We start from the raw sequence: 21,351 nt of genomic DNA on the forward strand, positions 1-21,351 counted from the left end.
GCACTGACAGGAGGACTGAAATATAAATGTTTGTCTATTTTAACAGAAATTTTAACGAACATCAAGAGAGCAATAATGGAAACTTAGGAAAATAAGAAAATGTCGCCTATAATTCCACCACCCACATAAAGTAACTCTGTTTTTCAGTATCACCCTTTAGTCCTGGTGCATTTGGGGCCCCAGTCCAATCAGAGGCTAAATACTGTTGTGTGTTCTTTGATCACTTTCTCTCTCTTGGCCATCTCCCTGTGTTGTGTAGGCTCCAGAGCCGTCATGCTGAATGATGCATACGCTTCATCGAATAGATTTCACATGATTTACTTAATAATTACCTCCTCTCTTGGACATTTTGGCTGTTTAAGTAATGCCACAATGATCATCTTTGGGCATAAAGGCATTTTTTTTTCCTTGAAATCCCAAGGATAGATTCTGAGGATTATACTAGTTAATCATGCTGCCAAATTATTTGTCCAAAGGGCTCGCCCAGTTTATGATGCCACCAGCAATATTGGTGTATACCAGTTTATTGCATGTTATTAAAAGACCTGTCTCATATTTATTCAGTGTTACTGAACACCAAATATATCTAGGTGAGATGCTGATGGAAATACATGGCATGAGCCCTGAATGTTTTATTTTTTTCCTTAAGGGAGGTGAAAATGTTATACATGACAAAATGCAAAGCAGTGTAAAACCCAGAGCTAATTCGTGCAGCTTACGTAGTCAGTGCGAAAGATCCTTGGGGGGCAGAGTAGTCAGAGGAGCCTTCTAGAGGAGATGACACTTAAGTTGAGTGAGCAGTGTGAGGTCTGAGTCGTGTGCCTCTGTGGATGAGGTAAAGAAAAGACTGGCCAGAGGGTCCTTCTATAGAGGTCAGTTTTCATAACCAATTCTTAGATCCTTCACCGTTGGATAACATTTTTTTTTTCAGTTTAGTTTGTCCCCTCCATCCCCCTGTATCATATAAAAATGTTTATTCAATAGAAATTGGATTCGGGAGATACACACACACACACACACACACACCCCTAGGTGTATAAAATACGTAATTGTTTCTTTACATTATAACTTACACTTGAAATGGCTATATAACATTACATCAAGTGGATATGCTGTAATTTATTTACCAATCCCTCTATTATCAGACAATGTTGGTTCCATTATTCACTTGTTCATGAAAACCCTAGTGCTTCTAAAAGAATTTTGGACTGCTGTTGATAAGAAGATTTATTCCTAAGTAACATGCATACGTCTTCATAAGGAAGCAAGGAATGCTTGGCAAGGAATGGAAGGGGCATGTGACAGTGAGAGGGAGAGACTGGAGTGAAGTATACTGCGGGTGGGCTTTAAGTAACTTAGGCAGAAAGGGGAATGCATTGCCTTGGGTAACTAAATGGCTGGAAGGACAGGGGTCACAGGAACTCTGCCGGGACCGAGTCCATGTCTCTCTGAGAGCTGGCTTCTCTTTCTTGCGTCCTCTTACTCCAGCTCCAAGTGGTTGGACCCACCATTGCCAGCCTTGCTGGGATCACAGCTCCCCAGTTTAGTACATGAGATGAAGGAGGACTCTCACACCCCACTACCCCTGTTGTCCCCTGGTCGGGAGGGTCAGACAGGTGAGGTATCGAGAGGCCCAGCTTGGGTCACATGCTCATTCTTTGTCAGAAGTGGGTGTGTGCATGTGTGTGTGTGTGTGAGCTCGTGTATCATTACTGGCAGCTTCCCCTAGAACCACATGTTTGGAGGGAGTGAGCAGTTATCCAGAGAAGGCGTGGCTTTGTTTCACGGCAGTGGGCACCAAAATAGCAGCTGTGCCTCTGGATGCTCACCTCAGGTGAGCATGCCTGTGACTCAGGGCTTCCTAGTGTCTCATCATGGCTGCTTTTCTACATTGAGTCATGCATGTTTCTGACAAGACGATCTGGCCGTGGTTTCTTTCTTTTTGAGCGTGTATTGCATCACAACAGTATCTCTGCTTAACTTCTGGTTTTATCCTAAGAATTTGACTGTGTCCATCTCGTGGGCATGCTTTGCACCCGATCTTGGGGACACTGGCCTGTTCAGCATCTGGGGAAACCTGCTGGGGGTGACTTTGCCTTATGGTGCTAGGACGCATGCAGAGGTAGAGTGTAACCCACCAGCCTTGCATGGCTTATCAGCTGGTTCTGCTAACTAGGCTCTTTCATTAACTAGAGCCTCCCACTCACCAACTGCTATTGCTGTTGCTTTTGGATTGAAACAAACAAAACCCCAGGCCTTTTGGTGGCCTCTGTGTCTGGCTTGGCAATGGAAAGGACTCCCTGCATGCGTTCAGCCACATTGAACGCTTTGTGCAGCCCCTCAGCTCTGCCTGGGGACAGTTCCGGGACGGAGATAGGAACAGAACAACCACAGGAGCACAGAGCAGGATCGGAGAAGGCTCCCCGGGAAAGTAACTTTCGAACTGGTTCTGAAGTTTGAGTTGAAGGTTACGAGCTAGGCGAGGGAGAGGAGAGTCTCGTATAGGAGGTGAAGGTACACAGATGTGAGCGAGTGTGGTGTTTGGGGGAAGAAGAGTTTGGGGCTGTAGTGAAGGGTGGCTTTAACCTAGAGAGAGGCTGAATTGTAGAGGGCCTTGGATACAGAGTTTGGGAGTGTGGACTTGACCTACAGGCAGTGGGGTCCCTGTCGAGGGGGAGTTAAGCAGAGGATTGTTAGGATCAGATGCGCAGTTTAGACAGACTTTTCTGATGGAGGTCTGGAGAATGGGCTGGCTGCGGAGAGCCCGGAGACAAGAAGATGAGAAAAGGCACGTGACGTGTGTCAGGCTCCGGGAGGTCGGGGATAGAGGGGAAAGAGGAGGAACCTGCTCCTCTGTAATGCCGCTCAGGTGTGGCTTCTGGGCTGTCTGGGTGCGTACTATAGCTCCCCTCTAGGACTCGTGAATACTCAGCATTTACTCAGACTTCACCGCATCCCACAGGTAGGGCTGAAAAACACCGGTAAGAAAATGTGTTCCAAACACTGGTCTTTTTCTCAGTCCACATTCAGCTCAATCCTCAACACCCTCTGTTAATGAAAACTGCTGTTACAGAGTGATAGAAATGAAGCAGATATGATTTCTTAGGTGTATTCTTCTCCAGTGTACTTTACAGTTAATACAAGGACTGCCTGTCTTTCCCTTGGTGCTCACAGCCCTGTGATTGGGCATACAAAAGGTTTTTCCCATTTTACAGATTAATCAGAGCCTCAGAATTTTTTTTCTTTAATAAATTTATTTATTTATTTATTTATTTTTCTCTGCGTTGGGTCTTTGTTGCTGCGCGCGGGCTTTCTCTAGTTGCGGTGAGCCGGGGCTACTCTGCGTTGAGGTAAACAGGCTTCTCATTGCGGTGGCTTCTCTTGTGGAGCACGGGCTCTAGGCACACAGGCTTCAGTAGTTGCAGCACGTGGGCTCAGTAGTTGTGGCTCACGGGCACTCGAGTGCAGGCTTAGTAGTTGTGGCGCATGGGCTTAGTTGCTCCGCGACATGTGGGATCTTACCTGACCAGGGCTCGAACCCATGTCCCTGGCACTGGCAGGCAGATTCTTAACCACTGCACCACCAGGGAAGCCCCGGAGCCTCGAATTTAAATGGCTTGATCATGGTCACATAGAAAGTGATAAATATGTGACATGGATCCAAGTCTGTGGACTCTTAATTTCAGGACTTCACCTAAGATACCATGCTGAGGCTATGGCAAACAGTATTTATGTTAAGAATACTGTGCTTTTAGCAAAAAGGAAGATTGATACAATTTCAGCTTTTCAGCGGACTACAATAATCCATTTTCAAGACCACCCACCTTGAAGTATTTTGGTTATTTGAAGCTTTCAGACTTCTAATTTCCTTCTTTCTGTGTTTCAAAAACATCTTCAGAGGTTTATGGAAAGTCATAAAATTAAATGAGATGAAAGGCATTAGGGTCACGGAACAATAAGTGTGACCAGTGAAATGGAGGCAGGTGAGTGAGGAGAAGTGCCACTTGTGAGAGCCGTCACAGTGCTGAAGAGGGGGACTTAAAATCCAGGTGGGGCTCCTGGCAGCGAAAGTAAAAAGGGAAATTCAGTTACAAGGTCTCCGGTGTCTATAAGAAGAGCACGTTAAGGTAAAGGGACAGCTTTTGCTGGCACTGAGGCCTGAGGGAAGTATTTCCTCTGGTGGGTTTTTATAAAGAGTTCTCAGAGCAGTATACAGACTCTTCGACAATACCCCATTCAGTAGAAGCAGTTTTGCACAGGGCCAGATCAATGTCACCCAAGTCTGTTAAGCTTGTAAGTATTAAGGTTTTCAGTCCCCAGGACTCTCTCTAGCTGTTTCCCATTATTCTCATTTCTTGGACCAGAATTTCAAAATAAGTGGGAAATACTGCAGCCCTGTTGAGAGATGATCCCCAACTCAAAGCCTTTGCGGTGGTCCCCTGTCAAGCAGTATGGGCTTTTGTGGCATTCCCTGAATTCGTTCTGATGGCAAGCCAGCCTCTCTTGGATGTGATCAAACCATCCTTTGCTCATGCCAAAAACATGTATTGCCGTCTCATTGCGCCTGCTCTTAAGCATTCTGGAGGGAGACAATGCCTGTCTGAAAATGCAGCTTGGATCCGAGGCATCTGAATTCACTGTGTCTAATGGTGCGTGAACACTGAGACGTTTGGCTGTGAGAGTCAGTTCATTGTTTGTTTGTTTGTTTTAATTGCCTGTGATTGCAGTGACCTAGTAGTGCCAGGCAACTCAGCATGTGTGGTAATTTGCAGTTTGCTCATTTGTTTATTCAAGGGACATTTATTGAGCACTTGCAGTAGTGCAGGCACCGTCGGTAGGCACGGGTGAATCCAAGCTTTGGCTTCCACCTCGAAGTCTTTTACAAAAAGAAAGGTCAAAAAGTGAGGGTCTCACGGATAGATTCCCTTTATTGTGTTATACCTCCTTGCCACCAGAGGGACCCACATCCCTTCAAAGAAATTCAGGAGGCCTTTGCCAAAAACAAACAAAACCCCCCAGTGTTCCCAAGTCGGTGTCCTAACTGTGATGTTTAAAATGTCCTAGCTTCTGTGGTCTAACAGCAGTGCTGCTTGGATTCTCACATCCTTGCCCTCACATCTCTGGCTTCGATACCTTGTTTGGCTCCAGAGACTCAAGGCACTTCTGTGTGTGTGTGTGTGTGTGTGTGTGTTTGGTGATAGAGGTAAATCTTGTTTTTAGATTTGCTGTCTCTGGTTCAGGCATTCTGTGTGCTGCTCGGGGTGGGTGCAGGGAGGAGAGGGACAAGTCATAGTCTTTTTCTTCTCCTTTATAAGCACCGTTCATTAGACATTGGTTTAGCCTGTTCCCCAGACTGTCTCATAATGCTCTCATCTGTTACGAGACCTGTCACCCACCACTCTGACAAGTGTGTGCTTCAGTACCTGGGCCCTTCGCTCTGTGGGGATGCATTTGCTGGCTACAGCCCAAAGATCTAATTAAAGTTGTACCCGTCACCCAGCTGGCTAATCCTGTGTGCTTTGACAGGAGCGGGTGTAATTTCAGGGTGGCTCAGCCTGAACCCCTCCGGTTCTCACGTGTGTTTATTGACGGGTAGCTCCAGATGAGGTTGCGGGAACATTCAGGACATCTTTTGGTGAACCGTCATCAAAACCTGGCATTTGGAGACAGTGTCTGTAGGCTGTAGGCTAGTTGGTTTAGGGCTAAGACCACAGACCTGAGGTGATGGTGTGATTTTGACTAAGGGTCAGAGCGCTCCCCACCCTTTTTCTTAAGGTCAGCTGTAAAGATTTTGAGTTGCTATCCTTGTAGAATGTGCAGTTTCACTGACCTGTGTGGGAGAAGTTTTGTCTTTGCAAATTCCAGTTTCTCATAAGAGAGGCACAAATGCAGAGACTTGGGAGTCAGACCGGATTTGAATCCCGGTTCCATCGCTTGCTAGCTTTGGGGCTGGGAACCAGCTACTTTGCCTCTGCAGACTGCGGTGTCCATTTCTTGTCAGAAAAACAGACATCAGTTGTGAGGATTCTATGAGATAAGGTATAGCACTTAGCGTTACACCTGGCGCATCATACATGATCAATCAATAGTAGCTCTTTTGTTGATGGTGATGACGTCCCTGCCTTGGGTGCTAGAAACTTTGCAATTTAGTGGGTATGTTTGGGACAGGGGAAAACAGTGCCGGACTTGGGTTGGAATCTCAGCATCAGCAGGTGCTTAACTCTGAGCTTCCAAGCCAGTTACTTAATTTTTCTAAACTGATGTTTACTCCCCTAAAATGGGGTTGATGATATCTAATTTAAGATTAAATAAATGGATAATAAAATTTAATGCAGGAGTAAATGCCTACTGCGGTTCCTGGCTCACAGAGGGCGATGCTTATTACATTAGATTCCTTCTTTTCCTTCCTCTCTTCCTGCTTTTAATGGTGTGGCAGGTGCTGTCTCAAGACCTGGGGTGACACAGCCCAGCCCACTAGACTCTCTAACAGGCGCTGCTGACTAATAAATGTGTTCTGCCTTTTCACCAGTCCAGGCAACAAAGCTGTAAATTCCTTCGTTGATCAGCACTTACCTCTCCTCTGAAGAAAGTGCTTGTTTGTTCCTTTTCAACTGATTAATCCCTCTAGGAAGGGCGTCAGAACCCTTTTGGAGTGACAGGCCCTGGGGTGTGAGTGGCTCCTGCGTGGGCCTGCTGGGGAAGCTGGTTTAGAAGACTGTTCCCATCGCTTTTCACGGGGAATTGGGGAATTGCTATCGTCTCTCTGGGGTGCAAACAGAGAGGCTTTCCCTCATCTCTGGTTCTCCCTTCATAATTTCTGTGCTAGGCTCTGTCCTGGGCACTGAGAGTACAGGACTGAATCAAGTCAGACACAGTCTCTGAAGAAATCTAGTAGAGAAATATAATAGAAACGCAGACAAGAGCTAATTAAAGTATAGCATGATGAGTGCTGATAGAGGGATGGCCCAAGTGCTTTGGGAGCACAGAGAATGCAACTGTGCTGAGAGAGGTGCCGGGGAGGGGGAGGGAGGCTTCACACAAGAGGTGGGTTTGAGCTGAGACCTGAAGGCTAAGTAGCAGTTTGCCTGGGGATGAGGGAGACAGGAGGTGGAAATGCGTTCCTGGTAGAGGGAAGGCCTGTGCAAAGGCTGGGGCACGCGGGGAGCGGGGAGGGGGCTGGAGGAGAGGGCAGGTGTGTTCTGCTGCATCGTTCAGGTGGGGTTTTAGAGACGTGTGGTGCCTCGCCTGGCGCCTGACAGCTGGGCCTCGGCCCCTGCACAGCTTGAGCTTCACCACCTTTGTCCGTTCGTTCTTCCCCAGCTTCCTGGTGGAGCCTGCACGGAGCTCCCTGCTCAGAACTGCACTGCTCGCAGCCAGTACCACGCATGTTTGTTGGTCTCTTAGGCAAGGACTGTCTCATTTCAGTGGTTTCTGTTTATTTATTTTTTTGAGCATATGAATTCTTTGTTCAAATGAACTCTTCTGGAGAGAAAACTTAGAAAAGTGGAGCTGCTCAGGGTGGGGTGGGATGAGGTAGGAGTCCTGGGAGCCCCTCTCACCCCACCTCATCCCACTCCTGCCTCAGCCCCCAGCAGCCACGAGGCTCCGTAGAGCGTGGCTGGAACGCCAGTATCTCCTACTAATTCTGGAGATTCTTACATCACTGAGTTCCTGTACCTCATTAAGATTTTGGAGAAGTTTCCTTTGTATATTTAAAGGTAACTACTGAGCACTTTGACAGGCTTTCTCACAGTGAAACCTGATAAGATGGAAATTTGATGGATGAGAACCTTCTCATTCTCCATCTGGCTAGAGATAAAACAAACCAGCTGCCTGGAGAAGGAAGTGTGAGGGCCTGGCTTTTCATTTCTAACGTGATTCTAAGATTACAGGGGTATTTTATTTTTCATACAGCCCACTTTAAAAACAACAACAACAACAAAAACTGCCCTAAGAGAGCTCTGATATGCAAAGGCATTGCTCAGCTCAGTGTTGGCCCAGAGTGTGCCTGGGAATCTTCGAGGAATATGGCCCATTTGGGTGGAAATTGAGGCAGCTCAGTTCATGGCATCATGCAGACTTGCTGGGGCCACTCTCACTTTAAAGCAGGATGGTGGTCTGGTGTAGGATAGGGGTCTTCAAACTTTTTCCCCCTGTCTCTTTGTTCAGAAGCAAATAAACAAACGTACTAAGGGAGCTCTGCAGATTCCTGCATTAAAACCAAATATAAATTTCCATGCTTTTCCCACAGCCAACCGACTCAGTTTCTGGAGGAAGGCCCGGGAACATGTAGTTAGATGATGCTGATAGCCGGCCAGGCTTGGGCATTGCTAATCCGAGGGCTTCGCAAGTTTGGTTTGAAAAACCACTAGTTTAGTAAAAAGAACACAGATAGACCTGGTTTTAAATCCTGATTCCACCACTTTTTACTTTGGTTAAGTTGCTTGAGCTCTCTGAACCGCAGTTTCCTGATTGGTACAATGGGTGTAATCAGAACCTCTACTTCGTAGGGCTGCTGTGAGAGGTGGATGAGGTGTGATGGATGTAAAGTGCCCAGCACTCTCCGAAGTGCTGTAGAGGTTTATAGAGTAAAGTGGTGGGTAGCATTTTGGGAGGATGATTGCTGGGGGCCAGAGTAATCAGGGAGGGCTTTGTTCGAAGGGGTGGCCCTTGGATTGGCCCTTGTAAGATAAGCGTGCTGTCTCCAGGCAGAACTGGGGAGATTTTATTATTTTGTTGCCAGATGGAGGGGACGGGCTGGAGGCAGGTGGGGGCCTGGAGTGCTGATGGAGCAGTTGGGTGAGATAAGGCTAGATAGAAGGTAAGCTGGAGCTGCTGGAGGGAGCCCACCGGGGGGGAGCCCAGAGTGACTGCTTGTTAGGTAGTTTCGTCCTGCAGTTAACTCAGAGTTCCTGAAGGGTTCTGGGCAGAGATGTCATGATCAAAGGAATGCATGTGGTTTGGTGGGTGAACGCAGAGTCAGAGCACTTAGACAGCGGTTGCCGTTGACCAGATGGGAGCCACGTGCTGAAGAAGGCAGTGCGGTGGGCTGGAGGGAGGGAGGGGATACTTCTCTCTCTGCCCCCAGTGCTTCAGCTTTGCCCGTCCTCCCTTCTAATGCCTCCTCCAGGGAGGAGGAGGGGCTGATCTGGTTAATCAGAGTCCAGGATATTCATTGCGCCGTCCTTGCTCATGGGTTCCTGTACCTTAAGAGCCCAGCTTCTGGATTCTTCTGCTTTCCTGCTGCAGACCTAGCCGGGCTTGGCCCTTGCTGGGAGGGCTGACGTCCTCATTTCCTCAGTCGTCTTCTTTTTCCACTTCTGCCTCTACTTGAGTGAGAGGACTCGGATGGCTCCCTTAAGCTGCATCATATCCCCTCCCTGTTCCCCCCACCCCGAAAAAAAAATAAACAGCCCTCAGTTTTATTAGAAAGCTCTACTTTGGCTATGAGATGGTCCAGACTTGTACTTTGCTTTTCAGTCTGCGATTGTTTCGTATGTTCAGTGCCTCTGAGAACTCTGGGGGTGTGGGGAGGGCAGTAGGAGTGGATGACAGGGCAGGACTTGGGCACTCGTGGCCATGTGGAAGCATCAAAGCCACACTCTTCATCTCTCACGGGCTCTGTGTGGAGGATGTGCTGGACCTTCAGGCCTGGGTCTCCTGTTGGATGAGGAGGTGTGTGTGAGAGGCAGGGGGAAGAGCTGAACCTTGGATGATGATGCTGCGCCCAGACGAGGAAGGGTGGGAGGAGAGGTCATTCTGGAGCCGGGGTTGGGGGCTGCAGGGAGAGGCAGAGGTGACACAGCATTGTCTCCGGGGCACCTGCTTCTGTGCTGGGCACCCATCTTTCAATTAACCCTCCAAGGATGCTAGGAATCTATATTAGTATCTCCATTTACTGGAAAGGAAACAAAGATTTAAGTTATCTATCTCTGGCCACACAGCTAGTTAGCAGTAGAGCCAGGATTCAAGGCTAGGTCTGTCTGTCTTCACAGCCCAGAAATATTGCAGGAGGTTTGGGGAAACCACCCAAGTTTATCAATTTTCATTTCTGATTGTTTTGCTCAGGCGAAACATGCCGTTTCCATACCTCCCCTAAACATTTATTATAACTCTGCTGGTGCCGAGCCCACGAGCCCATCAGCTGTCTCTGTGTTGCCATGGCAGCCACTCCTCCTCAAGGCCACCTCGGCACACGTTTCCCCCCTCCCTGCAGTAGTCCTTTGACTTCAGGCCTTCCCCGACTGCTCTTCATGTGAGGTCCAAGATCCTTGGTCCTGCCTCGTTCATTAGCTGGTTTATTCCATCCATCCTGAGTCCTTGAGAAACTATAAAGTTAGCTCCGGGGGGTGGATTATTGACCAGTGGAGGCCCGTGTTGCAGGGTGGTTTAATACTTGCTTTGGTTTTACCAGTAGTGCAGCTGAGTGGGAAGAGCACAGAATGTGAGGTCAAACTGACTTGGGTTTGAATTTCAGCACCAGAACTTTCTTTTTTTTTTTTGCGGTAGCGGGCCTCTCACTGTTGTGGCCTCTCCCGTTGCGGAGCACAGGCTCCGGACCCGCAGGCTCAGTGGCCATGGCTCACGGGCCCAGCCGCTCCGCGGCATGTGGGATCTTCCCAGACCGGGGCACGAACCCTTGTTCCCCTGCACCGGCAGGCGGACTCTCAACCACTGCGCCACCAGGGAAGCCCCAGAACTTTCTTGTTATAAAGCTTTGTGAAAATCGTTCAGTCTCTACAAGCCCTAGGTTCCTCTCTGTAAACACAGGACTAATAATACTTACTGTGTAGACAGTTTTAAGGGTTAGAGATGTTTTATGTAAAAATGCCTTGGCCTTGGTAAATAGTAGTTCTGTTACTAAGCTTACAAGAAGACAAACAGTTTGTACCCTTTGGTGTCCCGACTTTCCTTGAACTCCTGATTTATGCTGAGAGCGCTCTACCCCCAAAATATACACATGAACAAATTTCCATGGACTCCCAGGGACCGACCTGTTCAGTGGCCCTCAGGTTAAGAACCCCCCAATCTGGAGGAATGACAAAACTATACGTCCTTGGTGGGATCCTGGAACAGGTGTGTTGTTTTCACGTTGTCAGCTCTGTTAGGTTGAGGGATAATATGGGGGAGAAAAGCAACAACATAGTGGCTTTTATCACGTAAAACATGTAAGAAGTTGTTAACCTACGTTGCTGAATTAAAATTAAAAAAAAAAAAAAAGAACTGGAGAATGGTATAAATGATTGCTGAACGCACGCACATAGACAAAAACTTGACCAGACATCAAAATACGGGTCTGATAGGTGTTTTATAAAGGAGGGAACTGAACCTGGGAAGTGATGTAAGTGGACCTGTAATTACTGTGCACATGAGCAGTGTATACTTTTTACTTAGCATAATACACACATATTTTAAAATTAAAAAGTAGACAGGATCTTTCTAGGATGGCAGGTGAATTTATTGTGAATTTAAAGATGTACCTAAGTGGCTTAACAAAAGATTTCATTGTCCCTTTCTCAGCAGTTTTCAGGGGGAGGTTTGTTTAAAAGCAAGTGTCAGATGACCATTGAGTGGATTGGGATCATTGCATTAGTGGCTGATAACGAAGAAATCCAAAGCCTTGTCATTGTGTGGAAGCGAACTGAGAGGCTTGGAATCAGACAGGTGCTGTCCCTTAGTGACTGTGGTTTTGGGAGAATTACTTTACCTATCTGGACCTCTTTCCTCGTTCATAAAATGGGAGCAGTCCCATCTACCTCCTTCATTTATTCAGTCGTCCAACAGATACTTACTGAGTGCTGTTTTGGTTGTCTATTGCTACATAACAAATTACCCCTGAACTTGGTGTCTCAAAACATTACCATTTTATTATATCTCATGATTTTGTGGCTTAAGGGTTTGGGCAGGGCTCAGCTGGGTGATTTTCTGCTCTCCATGGCCCAGGTCACTCATGGCATTCAGCTGGTGGATGGGCTGGTCTGGAGGATCCGTAACTCTTCACTCACATGTCTGCTGCCTTTTGGGGGATGGCTGGAAAGCTGACACAGCTGGGATTGTCAGCTGGAGACCTGTGTGTGGCCTCTGCAGCATGGCAGCATTAGGGTAGTTGTGTTTTTTGGATGGTGACTCATAGTCCCAAGAGACACGAGTTGGAGGCTGCCAGTTTCTTAAAGCCTGGACCCAGAAACTGGCTTAGTGTCACTTCTGCCGTATTCTCTTGGTCATGGTAGTCACCGCACTGCCCAGACTTAATAGGAGGGGACACAGACGCCACACCTTTCAATGGGAAGGTCAAAGAATTTATGGCTATCTTAAATCTGCCATGAGTGCCTACTATGTGCCAGGTACCATTCTAGGTGCTGGAGATACAACAGTGAACAAAATACACAAACCCCCCTGCTTTCATGGAGCTTACATCCTGGTAGGGGAGACTACAACCAAAACATACACATAATTAAACACCGTATTAGCAGACGCGATGAGGAAGAATAACGAAGGGAAGGGATATGGGGAGTGAGGTTGCGGTGGGACTCGTGGTGGTTATTTTAGGTGGGACGGGCTTGGGAAGACTGGACTGAGAAGGTGACATTTGAGCTCAGACTTGATGGAAGTGAGGGAGCAGCCTTGGGGAATTTTCCAGGCAGAGAGAGGAGCAAGTAGAAGAGCCTTGAGCTGGGAGTGTACGTGGTATGTAAGAGAGACGGCAAGAAAGCCGGGGCTGCCAGAGCGGAACAAGTGAGGGGACGGCAGCGGAAGAGGTCAGCGAGGTAGTGGGGGTCCAGGTGGAGTAAAGCCTTGCAGGCCACGTGGGTTGCGAAGGTTACATGGGTTAATGTGATTTGACCTGCCGCAGCTTTTCTTACCAATGGAACCCAGGTGTGGGCGGTCGCGGGTGTGGGCGGTCCCGGGGCGGCCCCAGGCTACTGCCCACCAGCCCTGGCTGCTCCTCTGCGCTTGCGCCCCGTCCTCGTTCGGACTAGGACAGCTCGCTAAGCCGTCAGGAAGGCAAAACGATCACGAAACGTTCATCATCTGCCTGTTCTCTGGTAGCATTAGTAAGACAGGTGGACTTTGTCCTGGTGGCCTTTCTGATGTCGGGGGGGGGGGGACTGTGAGAGAGTGTGCAAGTGTGTGTGTGTGTGCTTGTGTACGCTCACCGTGGGCGATTCTTGAGAGATCGGCTTTTCCTTAGAACCGTCCTCGAAACTACTTTCATGAATGGCTAAAGACAGTTTGCACAAGGGGAAATCCAGATAGTCAGATGTATCAAAGCTGATGGTGGGGGCCATCAGAGATATGCGCATTCAAACCCTTGTGAAGGACCATCTGATACCAATTAAATTAGCAAAGATTTAAGAAAATAGTACTGGTGAGATTGTGGTGAAACAGGAAACTTAGGCTTTGTTGGTGGCGTTTCAGCCACTGTCTTTTGGGAAGAAAGTGAATTCTTTTGTAGAGAGAATCCTCGAACCATGCTTATTATTATTACTCTTTGGCCTAGTAATTCCACTCTTGGAGATTTAGCCTAAGAAAACAAACCAGAAGTTAGAGAAAACCTGTTTTATGCACAGAGCTATTCTTTGCTCTATTACCCGTAAGAGCAGACAGAGACGGTGGGGAAATAGGAGACGTAGGATACTCTCATTCAAATGGATAGATAGGAAGATTGTGTGGTATCTTTCACTCAGCATCACCCGGTGACCTCATCTAGCCTTTCTCCTGGACTCAGAGGAGGAGAGCCAAGTTGTAAGCTCAGGCGCAGCAGCTCCGTGGACCTCCGTCTTTTGTACTTTTTTTTTTTTAAATAATTATTTTCTGGACGTTATACTCTTAAACTTTTCTTTTTGACTTTTAAGGTTTTTTCTTTATGTGTCGTCATTGTTTAATTGGTGTGTGCTCTTTGTAGCTCATGGTGTAATGGAATAAAGTAACATTTTTGGGAAAAAATCCAAACCAAAGTTAAAGTTGTATAAAAATTATGGCTGCAGATGGATAAGGGCTGACAGGAAGGTCTGCAGTGGGAAAATGTCTTAATTTGTTGGCCCAACTGTATTGTGGGAGAAGGTTTTTATTCTTTAGCTTTAGAATTCTGTTACTGTTGCCTTATAATAAGCTCTTCTTTCCTCCCTCTAGAATTGAATTTCTGTTTACATTTATAATTCATGATAGGTTCTTGGTCCAGTTGTTTTGGATTAAAGGCTTAAGACAATCTTATCTTCATCTGTTTGCCCAAGAAAAAGAGTAACATTTAATTTTTGAAGTGGTTTCTCTCTTTTTAAAAAATGTTACTTTAAAAATGTTTACTTTGGGCTTCCCTGGTGGCGCAGTGGTTGGGAGTCTGCCTGCCGATGCAGGGGACACGGGTTCGTGCCCCGGTCTGGGAAGATCCCACATGCCGCGAGCGGCTGGGCCCGTGAGCCATGGCCGCTGGGCCTGCACGTCCGGAGCCTGTGCTCCGCAACGGGAGAGGCCACAGCAGTGAGAGACCCGCGTACGGCAGAAAAAAAAAAAAAAAAGTTTACTTTATCCCCCATTATGAATGTGGTCTATATTTAGTATAAAATATTTTAAAAATTGAGAAAAAATAATTGAAAAGATCATCCGTAATCATGCGTTTTGGTAATTTCTTTCAGGTTTTTAATCATTGCTTTAAAAAAAAAGTACTTATTAAAGAAAAACGCAAATGCACAGAAAAGGAGAGAGGATAGTACATTGACCCTCTGGTACTTGTCACCCAGCTCAGCACTCAAACTCATAGCCAACCTTGTTTCAGCTATACCCTCCTTCCAACTCCCTCTCTTTCAACACTCAAGTATTTTAAGCAATTCCCAGGCATATTATTTTGTTGGTTTTTCAGTATGTTAAAAAAATATTTTTTTCCACTTCAGAAAGATTAATAATTTCTTAATATTACCAACTAGCCAATTAATGTTTAGATTTCCCTGTCTTATTTAAAAATTGTTGTAAACAGTTTGTTCAAATCATGATCTGGACGTTGTACTGATTGATAAGTCTCTTTTTAAAAAAGTTTTACTTTTGAAATAATTTTAGACATAAAGATTCGAAATAATAACAGAGTTCCCATGTATCCTTCATCCCACTTCCCCAATGTTCACGTTTTACATAACTATGGAACACTCAACAGAATCAGGAGATTAACACTGATACAATATTGTTATCTGCAGACTGTATTTGAATTTTGCCAGTTCTCCCATTAATGCCTCTTTTCTGGTCCAGGATCCACATTGCCTTTAATTGTCATGTCTCCTTAGTTTTGTCTAATCTGGGACAGTTGCTCAAGTCATTGTCTTTTGTGACCTTGACTCCTTTGAAGAGTACTGATCAGTTATCTTGTTACTGTCCCTCAGTTTGGGCTTGTCTCATGTTTCTCTCATGATTAGATTGAGGTTATACATTTTTGGCAAGAATAGCATAGACGAGCTATGTCATATCTGGAGGTGCATAATGTCAATCCGTCTTATTTCTGGTGCAGTTAGTGTTGGTCACTTGGTTAAGGTGGGGGTCTTCTGGGTTTCTCCACAGTAAAGTTACTATTCTCCATTTGTGATAAGTATTTTGGGGGGAAATACTTTGACACTATGTAAATGTCTTGTTTCTCCTCATACTTTTAAGAATCTTATTGATGACCCTTACCTACAACAGTCATTACTGTGGTGTTTGCTTAGTGGTGATTTTCCATCATTCCTTCTACACTTATTAGTTGTAATTCTACTGTAAGGAAGGGCTGCCCTTTCTCCTGCAGTTATTTATTATATAGTTGTTTATATCAGTATGGACTCATGGATATTTTTTCTATTCTGTAGGTTGTTAAGCTGTTACTATCGTGTTTTATTTTCTGTTCAGATTGGCCCAGATACGGCCATTGGGAACTCCTTCAAATTGATTCCTGTGTCTTTAACATTTCTTGAGCACTTCCACACTTGTTAGGGTCACCGGATGTCCTGGACTCTTCTTGTATTTTCCCTAACCCAATCTTGGAATCAACCATTTCTCTAAGGATCTCTGGTTTCTTTTATTGGAGAATGATATTTAGGAACCAAGATCTGAATGACAGGTATCCTCATTACTACTGGGGTGTCAATACTTCTAGACCTTGGCAGTAGACAGAGCTTGAAAATATGTTTGCATACATGCACATACACATCTGTATTTATTTCTGTGTCCATCTCTGTGTGTGAGCAAGTGTGTGTGTGTGTGTATTAAGAAAGGGAAGCTAGAATGAACTCAGAATGAATCAGTAGAATCAGTATGAATTTGTGAGTTCACACTAGCCTTCCCTAACTTTCTTAATTATTATTTAATCTACAGGTTCTCTCTCCTTTTTTTTCTTTGAAATTTATTTGTTGAGTAAGTTGGGTCCTTTGTCCTTTATTGTTTTCCACATTCTGGATTTTGCTGATTGTATTTTTGTAATGTCATTCAACTTGTTTCTCTGCTGACTTTTATTTCTAGTAAATTGGAAGTTAGATAAGGTGCACGATCAAATTCAGGTTTAATTTTTTTGACAAGATTACATCATAGGTGGTCATTTGTACTTCCAACAGGAGGTACATTGTATCTGATAGTCCCTGTTTTTGTGATGTTACTAGCCATTGATGATTGTTTGCAAAATGGTGATAATTTAATTTCATCATTCCTTCTTCTTTTATAGCTGTATACTTGTATGAAGAAAAATTTGTTTTTCATTATCTATTTAGTTACTCTGGGGTGTAGTTCATACAAGAAAGACAATGGAAGAATTCCCTAAAATCTTCCAAAGGTGACTGTATTCGTTTCCTATTGCTGCTGTAACAAATCACCACACCCTTGGCTGCTTTCCAACACAAACCTACCCTGTAGTTCTGGAAGTCAGAAATCTGACTTACCATGGCAGGGCTGTGTTCCTTCTGAAGGCTCCAGGAGAAGATCCATTTCCTTGCTTTTTCCAGCTTCTAGAGGCTGTCTGCACATCTAGACCCATGACCCCCATCCATCTTCAAAGCCAGCAATGGCTGGTGTAGTCTTTTTCGTGCTTCCCTCTTCCACTTTTAAGGATCTTTGTGATTATATTGGGCCCACCTGGGTAATCTCTCTATTTTAAGGTCAGCTGATTAGCTACCTCCATTCCATCTTCAACTTTTATTACCCTTTGCCATGTAATTCAGCATAGTCAGAGATTCTGGGGATTAGGATGTGAACATCTTTGGGGGGCCGTAATTCTGCCTATCACAGTGACCAAAAGGTTTTTTATTTTTTAATTATTACGAACTCATAGCTTTTTAACATTTTTGACGTATTTTAATTCATTGTCATTATCCTTGATATTCTAATTGTCCTATCTTTCGACAGTGAAAAAGCTTATTTGAGTTGATTCCTGAGTTCTTTGGACGTGAATGTGTAGTCTTTGACAGCTTCCTTCCTTTCTGACATGATAAGATGTCTGGGCTTATACGATATACTCCTGCCCCAGGCCTGGAATCATCCCTTTCTATAAGGCAAACTCTGGTGTGATTTAGAATCACCTGGAGGGCTTATTAAAACACGGATAGTTGGGCCCTCCCTCCCTCCTTTCAGAGTTTCTGATTTAATAGGTGTGGGTTAGGGCCCAGTGATTTGCATTTGCGGTTCCCAGGTGGTGCTGCTAACTCTGTTCTAGGGACTACACTTTGAGAACCACTGTTTTAAAGAACCCTGTTGTTTTTTTGTTTTTTTTTTGGTGAGCAATGATATTTAGAGACTACAGCCTGCATGCTAGGGAGGATACTGATTCTAGGCTTTTTCAGTGAAAGGAAAGAAATAACAAAATGTAAGTTTATATTCGTATTTCCAATTCAAATTTAGAATTACATGTTTTAACTTCTTTTATATTTGTATTTGTTTTCTCTGAGGCTTGGTTCTTATGATAGTGATAATTACTTATTTAATAAATATGTATATATCTGTGCACACACAGTTTCAGAGTAACAATATGAATATTATTTCCTGCAACATGATTACTGAAAACAGTTTACGATTTTTGCAGCAGTCCCTTTGACATTGGAGAAATATCCCACTAGGGGTGTACAAATTAATCTGCTTTTACGTTACTGAAATCATTCCTCTCTGGTTGGTTAACCAGTCAGCTTGATACACAGTTAAATTCTTTTTCTGTTTCTTTTGCTTTTAGTTTTAGGAGATTATTATTTTATTTTTAAAATAACTATCTAAACACTTAAACAGCTTCACTGACACATCTGTAAAATGAGTCTACTCTCTCCTGCACCTTGTTCTCTCCTTTTCCATATAGGCAGCCATTATTTATGGTTAACTAAATGGCAGTATGCTAGACATACTTTTTTTTTCTCTTGGGGTCCACACCACCCTCCACCCCACATGCCCACCTGAGCAATATGTTTAGAAGATTACTTGAGGGCGGGATATTTGTAGAGTCCTCATTCCTTTTCCTTTATAGCTTAAGAGTGCTCCACTGTGAGAATGCAACAGAGTTTGTTCCTCCGTGGGTGGACATCTGGGTTGTTTCCAGCCTTTTGCTGTTATGAATAGTGCTTCAATATTATAAATAGTACAGATTTTGAGGTAGTTAAAAATCACACTGTATACTGTTTGTTTTCTGTTTTTTCCCCTAACATTCTAACATAAGCATTTTCCATGTTATTATAAATGTCATTTTTTAAGACAGTTTTTTTTTCTGATTATGAAAGTCATACAGACTTATTTAGAGATTTTAGAAACTCAGAAAAATGAAAATCAATGCAAAGTCACCCATAATCCCTCTGCTTGGGGATACTGTCATTATTTTGGTGTGTTTCCCCATAGCCTTGACAATATTTTGTGTAAACGCTTAGAAAACAATCAGCATCATATTACATAGTATCCTGCTTTGTTTTTACTCATAATTGTGATATTTTTTATACCATATGCTTTTTTTTTTTTTTTTTTTGTGCTACGCGGGCCTCTCACTGTTGTGGCCTCTCCCGTTGCGGAGCACAGGCTCCGGATGCACAGGCTCAGCGGCCATGGCTCACTGGCCTAGCCGTTCCATGGCATGTGGGATCTTCCCAGACCGGGGCACGAACCCATGTCTCCTGCATCGGCAGGCTGACTCTCAACCACTGCGCCACCAGGGAAGCCCCCCATATGCTTTTTATAATTAATTCTCTGTTGCTAGATTTAGACATTTAGTTTCTTTCTGGCTTTCCAGTATTGTTAATAATTTTGTGATAAATGTCTGTGCATGAAGCTTTCCCCAAATTTATTATTCTTAAAAGTTGGTTTTATAAGACTTTAAATGAGAAGGAAGCTCACGTTTGTAAAATATATCTATGTACCTTGCTCTCTTACAGCAGTAAGGTAAACAGGTGAAAGATTACCTTGAAATTTTTGTCAAGTGAATTCCATTTTTTCTTTTTTCTTCTGGTAGGACCTTAGAAATGAAGTTGAGAAATTACGCAATGAAGTGAATGAAAGAGAGAAAGCAGTGGAGAATCGTTACAAGAGTCTTTTGGATGAAAGTAATAAAAAATTGCACAGTCAAGAGCAAGTGATCAGAAGTCTAACAGAAAATGCCAGTCAAAAGGACTTGTTGCTTCAGGTACCACAACATTTTTTCTTTTGTATTTAAATCTTTTGACTTCGGCATAGGTTTTTTTGTTTTGCTTTGTTTTTTAAACTTTTTTACAGGAATGCTTATAAAAAGGTAAGGCTGGGCAAAAAAAAGAGTGTGGTCTTCACTATTATTAATAGGAGCACTGTAGAGCTTTCTTTATGTCATTTGGACCTCAGCCACCAGGGAGGTAAGTTTGGAGAAATGAAAGCTTCGAGAAGAGAAGGGAGTTGTCCTGGGTCACGTGACTAGTAAATGGCAGGGCCTGATTCAGGCCCCAGCCTGCTTTGCTCTAGCGCCAGCCTTCTGCTGCAGTACTGGCTTTCCTTTGTGCCATGCTCTCTCACTCCTCTGTACTTTTCTTCTATCTGTTCCTTTTTTGTCTTGGACTACCCTTATCATTTGATGGTATATTGGATTTTTGATTCAGCTCAGAATTACAGGTAACCATGGTGGAGTGAACATGCGTGTTTAACACTGCTTCCTCCTGAAGCCTCATTAACGTGACGGTGAAGGGGTGAAAAGGTATAAACGCACAGGACCAGGAGAATGGGAATGGTGGAAGGTCAGGTTGCTATTCGAATAACTACATAGGATTCAGCTTTCTCCCCTCTGCCTCATGCCTTGGGGATGAAAAGCCAACAAGAAGAAGCTGATTAATCCTACAGAACCCAGAAAGGCTCAGCGGGCAGTGGGGGTACCTGGTACCTTTGTCAGCAACAGAGGTTGCTGGAATGCTGGGCAGTTAGGTGGCCTTATTGTCACCAGCAGTATATGAGAGGTTTACTCTGTGGGGACCTTAAACCAGAGAAGCTCTGGCCTGGGGCTCACCAGGTGCAGCTGAAAACAGTAGTGTATCCCTCAATGAGAAGGAGTGGAAGTGTGTGTACCAGCGCGGAGAGTCCTCTGTGGACCGAGAAGACTGAAAGATGCTGACTGACAGTAGGGGGTCCTTCAGCAAAACAGCCGAGTCCCCGCCTGATCACCTCACAGTGAGGCTGCCGTTGATGTACCTTTTCCACACTCACAGAGCTTCTGGACACTTCTACCCTTAAAGATACGTGGGTGGCCCGAGTTCCTCAAACAGGAGAAAAGCGTCTAAGAGGAAAGACGAAGACAGAACAAAGCTACGTAGAGGAAACAGAAACAGTGGAGGCAGAGAAGAAAACTAGGCAGCTTTTCAAAAAACTCAGTATTGTAACATCTTCAGATAAGAAATGAGTTCAGCATCTGATAAAAAAGATATTTGGGAAAAAGAGGAATGACCTTATTGGAAATTGGAAGTATTATTACAGATATAAAGAGCCTAATAAAAGAGTTAGAAAAGTTGCACGAGAGTCAAGTACATCTTCCAGAAAATATAGTTAAACACAGAAACAAACAAAAAGGTGAGCAAATGAGAGAAGAAAGATAAGAAAATCAGAGGCTCGAGTCAAGGGCTCCAATATATGACGAACAGAAGTTCCAGAAAGAAGAGGCAAAGCAGAGGGAAGGAAAAGTTCAAAGTAACAGGAGAAAACTTTTCAGAATGCAAGGGCAGATATCTCTACCTTGAAAGGGCCTGCTCTGTTTCTGGCACGGTGAATGAAGAAAGACCTCTGTCGCAATTTCACAATCCTGTGTCATTGTGAAATTTCAGAACACAGGGGCAAAGAGAGGATCTGAAGGGCTTCCAGAGAGAGGAAAATAATAGGTCCCATACAAAGGACCCAGACCCGAAACGACATCAGAATTCTCAGCAGCAACAC

At 44.6% G+C, this 21,351-nt stretch overlaps 1 protein-coding gene across 4 annotated transcripts in view; it reads left to right on the forward strand.

The window, feature by feature from the left end:
* Positions 1 to 21,351, forward strand: part of CDK5RAP2 (CDK5 regulatory subunit associated protein 2) — a 184,105-nt gene that overhangs the window by 62,737 nt on the left and 100,017 nt on the right. For all 4 annotated transcript variants that reach the window (XM_081236387.1, XM_081236386.1, XM_081236389.1 and 1 more), the window contains exon 13: positions 19,421 to 19,591. In XM_081236387.1, the coding sequence (XP_081092513.1) occupies positions 19,421 to 19,591 (171 nt within the window). The remainder of the gene's footprint in view (positions 1 to 19,420; positions 19,592 to 21,351) is intronic.

This window comes from Mesoplodon bidens (assembly GCF_964165515.1).
Source record: "Mesoplodon bidens genome assembly, chromosome: 6".
NCBI classification, from domain to species: Eukaryota; Metazoa; Chordata; class Mammalia; order Artiodactyla; family Ziphiidae; genus Mesoplodon; species Mesoplodon bidens.